Below are 8223 nucleotides of genomic sequence, written 5' to 3' on the forward strand. Positions count from 1 at the left end.
TTCAATGGCCACATTTCCCAAAATACACGAACAATTTTGTCATTCATATTTCACCTTCTGCAAAACACTATATATTTGCATTTTTGATTTTTCCACTACTTTCAAAACTGATCAAAGCTCATTCAAATCAGAATTATGGCAAACTGTGCATTTCTGCAGAGATTATATTGAAATATAAAATATTAGCAGAATATTTACAATGAAATTAAACAATAATTATTACAAACAACTAATTTCAGTCCTATTTTTAGTCTGGATCATGGAAACTTGGATCAAGGAGACACATTGGTGAGGAAAGAAGAGTGGCAGAGAGAGGGAGGACTAGAATCCTCACTGTACTGTACATCCATACATTCATCCGACTATTCCAGACATTTTCCAGAAGTGAAGCTTGTCCTGTAGGGCCGTGGGGAAGCTGGAGTATTTCCCAGCGTCTCGGGTCGGAGGCAGGAAAACACCCTGGACAGAATGGCCGGTCCATCACAGGATGAGACACACACATTCATATTCACACACACACACATTCATATTCACACACACACACATTCATATTCACACACACACACACACACACACACACACACACACACACACACGCACAGTCTCCACTTCACCTGTCCTGTATGTCTTTGGATTGTGTGGGAATCCCAGAGGAAACCAACGTCATCATGGAGAGAACACACAAACTCCACACAGAAAGGCCTCCGGACACAGCTGGACTCCAATACTGCACATACGCCATTACAGTGTGCTAGACATGCTTTTAGATTTTTTTTTGCTTCAGGATTTTGTGGTTCAGGATTTTGTTGTTGTTATGTTAATGACTATATTTAAAGATATATATATAAAAAAAAAAAAAAAAAAAAAACTTCTGCATTTCTCATTCATTCTTTATGCTGTAATACAGTCAATCAAATTAAAAGGTCTTGCTCTTATCATATAATGAATACATATGTGGGGAAAAACACATTCAAACGTTAAAAATAAAAGTTCAACATTTATGAAATGCTCCCTGTTAGTGATTTTAGGTCCGTCTGTTATGAGTGAAATGTATGTTTTCTGAATGAGAATTGTTCAGTGTTATGGTGGAACGAGTTTATTTTGAGACATATATGAAGCGTTTTGTTGTTTTGAGTGAGTTTTGGAGGGGAGATTCACTGTGTGAAGAGTTTTGAAAATGTGGCTTCAGTTTTGAACAATGCTTGTTAGCAATTGAAAATAAAACCCTCTAAATCCTCATGTAGTCAGTAAGAACAGTGTGTGTGTGTGTGTGTGTGTGTGTGTGCGTGTGTGTGTGTTCGTTAAGTAACAATGTGTATCTGTTCTTTTCTCAAGCTCTTTGTTTTGATGAAAATCACATTAATTTAGTTTTATTGTAGTGAAACATAAATACATCAATTGTATTTACACTTAAGAATACTGTTCCTTCATTAATGAATAACTACACAGGAACAAATGTGTAATGCATTGTTAACATTCTAGTAACTACTATTTACTTACAAGAAATTTGATTTTCATACCTCCCAGATAACTACTATACAGGTTCATAATTAACATGAATAATGCATCATTTATAATAAAATGTAACGTAACCCACTAGTAATGACTTGTTAGTGTTACTACATCCTTCTAAAGGAACTAGTGATTATATTTGGATCAGTATTCTAAAGTGAAAAGCTTGATAACTCCCTAATATTGACTGAAGTCACGGTAAGCTTTTAATATTTTCATAAGATATTGAATAGGTATTCCTTCTGATGGATTTGGTAACACTTTAGTCATTACTAGTGTGTTCCCATGATCTTCACTTTAGATTACTGATACAAATAATTAGTAACTCATTTAGAAGGATGTAGTAACACTTGACACATTACTAATGGGTTACCATTATATTGTACATTATGCATTATTATTTCATAGTAATTTAAAGGAACACGCCGACTTTTTGGGACTTTAGCTTATTCACCGTATCCCCCAGAGTTAGATAAGTCCATACATACCATTTTCATCTCCGTGCGTGCCGTAACTCTGTCTGACGCACCCACCGCTAGCCTAGCTTAGCACAAAGACTGGAGGTAAACGGCTACAGCTAGCACACTGCCTAGAGCCTTGCACGGGGGAAAACATCCAGCCCTAACCGAGACCTGGCCCGTGGTGTTCAAGCCCTAATCCGGCCCCAGCCCGAAAACATCTGCAATTTTTCAGCCCGAACCCGACCCGAGACCAACATCAATATCACTTAAAGCTCCCTCTGATGCACGCTGTCTCTGCTAGACGCACACACACACACACACACACACACACGCTACTAGGTAAAATTTAATTATAGGCCTCAAACATAACTACCACCACCGACAATTATGCCCACAAATATTAATACAGACTGTCCATTACAGAGAAGCATAAGCATGCAGTAGAGAATATTATATAGCCAAATGTGATCCAGCGGTAAATAAAGATTTACCTTTTTTTGATGTCAAGTAACTTTACTGAAGAACAACGTTTCAAAGAACTCTTCGTCAACTGGCTAACGTTAAATAATAATAAAAATATAATAAAGGAAAAAAAATCTGTTGAACTGAGTAGGCACTCATTCACTGTTTATTCGCGAGTGTTGAGAAGAAAAAGAATAGCATCCACTGTTGAAGGCTTCAGGCTCATTGTTTGTTGTGGTAATCAAATCAAATCTCTTTCAAAATGCAGCTTTTCCTGAAGTATTCATTCGGTTCACATGACGTCACTGTAGCTTTGCGCTGCCATCTTTACGACCGACGGTCTCAGTAATGCCTGAGTTCTTTAGGTTAATTATATTTCCATTATACTCTCAATGCCCAACATTATACAGACAGATATCAAATGTACAGATATCGACAGATAATGTTTTTTCTTCATTTTATTTGTTGGATCTGTTTAAATGTTAAAGCACTTTATCATGGTAAGTTAGAAAGATTTGGGGTTGTTTTGAATATAACCGTCTGTCTGTCTGTTAGTTAATACCTACCTAATCTAACGTAATAAATATTTTTCTGAAGTTCATCTTCATCACATGCGCTTTAGATGTTATTTTGTGTAAGTGAAGCCTGGTTCACACGGGACGATTTTAAAATTGTCGGCCGATTTTCCAAACCTGAGAGACCCCACACACAGCGATAAAAAATCACGGGTCTAACAGTTTTGGTCGTTCAGTGTGTGGTGCGCAGCCACACGGCAAAATCAACACATCACACACAAACCGATTTGACTCCCGAGCATTCCCAGGTCAGACGGGAAATCTCGCAAAATCCCTCGAGATCAAACGTGACTTCAGAGTAAACAATAATGGCGGACGAAGAGGATGCAGTGGCGATAGTTTGTAGTTTGTTTTTAACCGAAAAAAAAAAAAACGTTATCAGTTGGTCCTCCATCTACGACGTCCACCGGACTTTCTGGTGCGCCATGCCGCCGGCTGTTTTAATTTTGTTTCCCGGTGGTTCCTCGCCGCCTCGTCACATCGCTTTCTGATTGGCTACACACCACAGTCCACAGGCTGCGTGCTCGTTTGTCCCCGGGGGACACCACACACGAGGAGAAATCGGGCCAAAAAAATCCAACATGTTGGATATCCCCGATTTGAGATTGGAGCGGTCCCGACGTCCTTCCGAGCAGACGAGAGCCGTCTTAACACACCACACACGGCAGGAATATCTGATCAGATTATTTTACGATAATCGGAGCATCCTTAAGATTGTCGGAAGGGGTGAATCGGGGCTAAAATCGGCCTAATTATCCTGCTGTGTGAACCAGGCTTAACATTAGCTCTGCAGACGATGCATAATCTCAGCCTTGAAATGCATATTAAAGGACTAGTTCTTCCAAAAATGATAATTCTGCCGTCATTTACTCACCTTCATGTGCAAATCCTTAAGTTTACTTTCCGTGGAAGACAAAGGGACATTTTTTAATATGTAGCCTAATGAAGACTCTTCTTGTCGATGTAATGAAAGAGAATGAGTAACGTTAGCCTACTGGGGGCTGTCACGCAAAAGATAATAATAATAAAGACAAAAAAACATCACAAAATTATCATAAAAAGTGATCTAATACGACTCGTCCGTTATATTAATATCGTTATTTATTCATATGATAGCTTTATGTGACGAACAAACTGCAATTTAAGTCGTTATATTATAATCACTGATGAGCTTTACCTCTTGATAGCTTTTAATCGTAGCCAAATCGTGAGTGAATCATTCAAAAAGATTCGACTCGAAAGATTCTTTCATTTCGATATTTGTGTGTATTAAACCTTCTCTATAATTGAACATCTGTTCTTTCGGACAGATATGGCAGTCTTTTATGATTCGGCCGATGTCTCTGGCTGTGCTGATGCTGGTGTCTCAGCTGGACTCTGCCAGTGCTGCTGTTCGGATTAGATAGATTCATTCATGCCAGCCGAACAGCTGCAGATTCATACATTCATTCATGACATCGCCTCAACTCTCATGAACGTGCGCCATGAAGCTCTATCACTTAAGTATTTCTATATCATGAAAGGCCAATTGGGGCAAGCCTGGGGCAGATAATAATGAACTAAAGAAAACTGTGGGTAACAAATAAGGATCGGAGGCTAAAATTGAAATTTTCTCCAGGTATCTCTGTCTCTCTCTCTCATTCAAATGGGCAGTTTGGGCGGCCATACCGGGCGAGTCGGTCGTAAATATGGCGGCGTTCTATTTGTAGTGACGTAGGTGGCATCTATGAATTGGGAACTTTTAGTAACTCCCCGCTCCAACTTCTCCCTGATGCTCTGCATGGTCAACTGTCACCTATAAAGCATTGCACGCGCGTCGCGTTACTCGCGTAATCGCATATTGCGTTGCATATTTCGTTAGCCACATAGCATAATTGCCTAAGTCATATTTCAATTTCTTTGGAAAACAAGATAAAACAAAAAATGACTTAGGCAATTATGCTATGAGGCTAACGATTTATAATATTATCAATATAACAATATTTCATACAGTAGCCTGCGCTCTGCACGTAAATTATGGGCATGATGAAAGGAGAAAAGCTAAATGAGCCCGAGTCCGACCAAAGCCCGATCTGTAAAAAAAAAAAAAAATGACCCGACTGCTCCCAATAAGTGACAAAATAACGGATGTTGCCGTTATTTTGTCACTTATTGGGAGCAGTATGCTAGCTGTAGCCGTTTACCTCCAGTCTTTGTGCTAAGCTAGGCTAGCGGTGGGTGCGTCAGACAGAGTTACGGCACGCACGGAGATGAAAATGGTATGTATGGACTTATCTAACTCTGGGGGATACGGTGAATAAGCTAAAGTCCCAAAAAGTCTAGTGTTCCTTTAATAAAAAAACGGCACTGTACTATGAAAGCCCATGCAAATGAACTCGTCCTCCGTAGAGGTCATAGTATCAAACTGCAAAAAAAAAAAAAAACCCAGAATGCACAAATATGAATATGGCTTAATAAAATATGACAAAATACTTACAGTGAACATTGCATTATTTGTGCCAAAATCTGTCATCAATTCACGTCAACTCCGTCAGATATTTTTCAAATTCGAAATAAATCAGGCATATTTTGGTCAGCTTTAACCCTGAGGACCCCCTTTGACTTCTCTCTGTTGATGGATGCAGCAGTCCAACACATGGTCTCGTAACTTTTACTCTTTTTTTTTTAAATATTCAGCAAACAAGTTGAAATCCCTGTGGTCACAGATTTTATGTCAACACTATCTTCAAAGTAGGAATGATTTAAATCAAGAATTCTGAAATAAAAGTTGGTATTTTGGTTTAGTGGCAGCTGGCAACTGAGGAAACTCCAAATGGCTACCATTTACTAGACATGATTAAGTTGAAAAAAACATGTTGTCAACTCCGTCAGATGTCAACTCTCTCAGATATTTTGTGTGACGGTGTTGACATGTAAGCTGACGGAGTGGAAGATGTCCTTTTGATACTGACGGGGACAGCTCTTCCCCTCCAAGCAAGCCGGACCAGAGAGCTCTATGCCATATAGCCCCTGATGTTATGGACTTCATAGAGCGTAGGCATGTTCAACACCTCTTGTCCAATGCCCAAGTCCCGCAGGTTAGACAAACTATTATATAAATATCTAATGCTTGGCTCTACATCCCATTGTTTTCAAAACAGCCCGTCACCATGAGAATCGTCAAATCCAAAATGGCGGCCACGTGCAACTAGAGCTGAGACACGGAGTGTGTATTACCTCTGGATACTGGATGCTTTGGCGTATAAATCACCAGAATGCCCCCATCGAGGAAAGGCCCGACACCGGAGGAGTTCGAGGAGATAAAGCTCTCTCTCCACTCCCTGTGCGGCGATGTGACTGCAGTTAGAGCGCAGCAGGAGCTGCTTCTGGGGCTACTGGAGGAGGTGAAACAACTACGCCTCCAGAACGCGGAAAAAGACCAGCGCATTGTGGATCTCGAGCGGCGAGTGGACGAGCTGGAACAATACTCCCGCATGAATGATGTGGTCATCACCGGCATCAAGATCAGACCGCGCTCCTATGCGCGTGCGGTGGCCGCGGACAGCGGGGAGCTCAGCGACCAGGAGACAGAGTCGGTGGAACAACAGGTTGCTTCCTACCTCCAGAGCAGGGGGATAGAGATGGACCTGGAGCACATCGAGGCATGTCACCCACTGCCCACGAAGAACGAGAGACCACCAGCGGTCATTATGAGGTTTACCAATCGGAAAAAGAAAATAGCACTTCTGAAGCAAGGACGCAAACTGAAAGGCACAAATGTTTTCATAAATGAACACTTGACAAAGAAAAATGCTGACATCGCAAGGATTGCACGACAACTTAGAAAACAAGGCAAGATTCAACAAACCTGGGTAACTAACTGTAAGATCTTCATCAAACTAAATGGGACACCGGAGGAAGCAAAAGTCTTGGTGGTGACGAGAATAGAAGATCTTGATAAGTATTGACATTGATGCAGCACCTGGTATCAAAGTAGCTTGTGACTCTTTACATCATCAAAATGCTAAACATACCAAGAACACAGACTACACCAAGTATTGATATGGACATGTTACAGAACATCCTACAACATCAACAAATGGAACTGGAAACGTGTGAGTATCAAGAGCACACCACAACAGAGACTGATACTGAGATAGACCCTGACAATAATTTTCTCTCTTCGATTGTTAAAAACTGCAATTATTTTACCCAAGAACAATATGAAAACAGTGTAAAATCAGAAGATAACCTGTCAATAATACATTTTAATAGTCAAAGCATGTACACTAACTTTGAGGCTATCAAAGATTATTTGGAACACTTCGCTCATCCATTTAGCATTATTGCAATTACTGAATCCTGGTTTAACGATGATAAAGGTATTGATTTTTGTCTTGATGGCTATGAATTAAGATATACAAACAGAATAAACAAAATAGGAGGGGGGGTTGCTTTGTACCTTCATAAATCTGTTAAATTTAATGTTTCAACTGATATGACCATAGCTGTGGATGGCTTATTTGAATGCATAACAGTGGAAATTCATAATGATAAAAAGACAAATATCTTCATGAGTTGTGTATACCGGGCACCTGGTTCAAGCATAGAAACTTTCAATGAGTGGATGGGTAAACTGTTTTCTACTGTGAACCAAAAAAAACATTATTTTAACATTGATTTGTTAAATCCAACCAAACTAAAAAAACGTTGATGACTTCACTGACACAATGTAGCTTGTCTCTGTACCCAACTATAACGAAACCGAGCAGAATAACGTCACATAGTGCCACAATCATTGACAACATTTTTACTAACATTATGGGAAATCAAATCATCAGTGGCCTATTTATATGTGATATCACTGACCACTTACCTGTTTTTACTTTGTATGACTGTAATCTCAAGAAAACGAAAGACACTATGGCAAAAATCTCTAAACAAAAAATTACTGAGGACATGATCCGTGCCCTAAACAATAGTTTAGCGCTCCAGGTTTGGACTTCAGTTTACAGAGAACCAAATGTGGACAGTGCTTATTGTCATTTTTTAGATATCTTCACTTCCCTGCATAATAAACATTGCCCTGTGAAAGAATATTTTATAAAGGAAAAACATAAAAAAAGCCCCTGGATTACGAAAGGAATAATTAATGCCTGTAAAAAGAAAAACAATCTCTATAAATTGTTTATTAAAGTAAAAACAAAAGAAGTGGAACAAAGAAGAAGTACAAA

At 39.5% G+C, this 8223-nt stretch overlaps 1 protein-coding gene across 1 annotated transcript; it reads left to right on the top strand.

Moving 5' to 3' along the window:
- The first annotated feature begins 6242 nt into the window (after positions 1 to 6242).
- LOC311086812 (uncharacterized protein) lies at positions 6243 to 7497 on the top strand. Its single transcript, XM_084119930.1, has 2 exons — positions 6243 to 6974; positions 7068 to 7497. Exon 1 carries the CDS (start codon positions 6265 to 6267, stop codon positions 6955 to 6957), a length of 693 nt encoding a protein of 230 aa, XP_083976056.1. The 5' UTR covers positions 6243 to 6264; the 3' UTR covers positions 6958 to 6974; positions 7068 to 7497.
- The last annotated feature ends 726 nt before the right edge of the window (positions 7498 to 8223 follow it).

The sequence above is a fragment of the Abramis brama genome (assembly GCF_963993115.1).
Source record: "Abramis brama genome assembly, chromosome: 1".
NCBI classification, from domain to species: Eukaryota; Metazoa; Chordata; class Actinopteri; order Cypriniformes; family Leuciscidae; genus Abramis; species Abramis brama.

Coding starts and splice junctions, on each gene's coding strand:
- LOC311086812 (XM_084119930.1), top strand. CDS start 6,265: ATGCCCCCATCGAGGAAAGGCCCGACACCGGAGGAGTTCGAGGAGATA.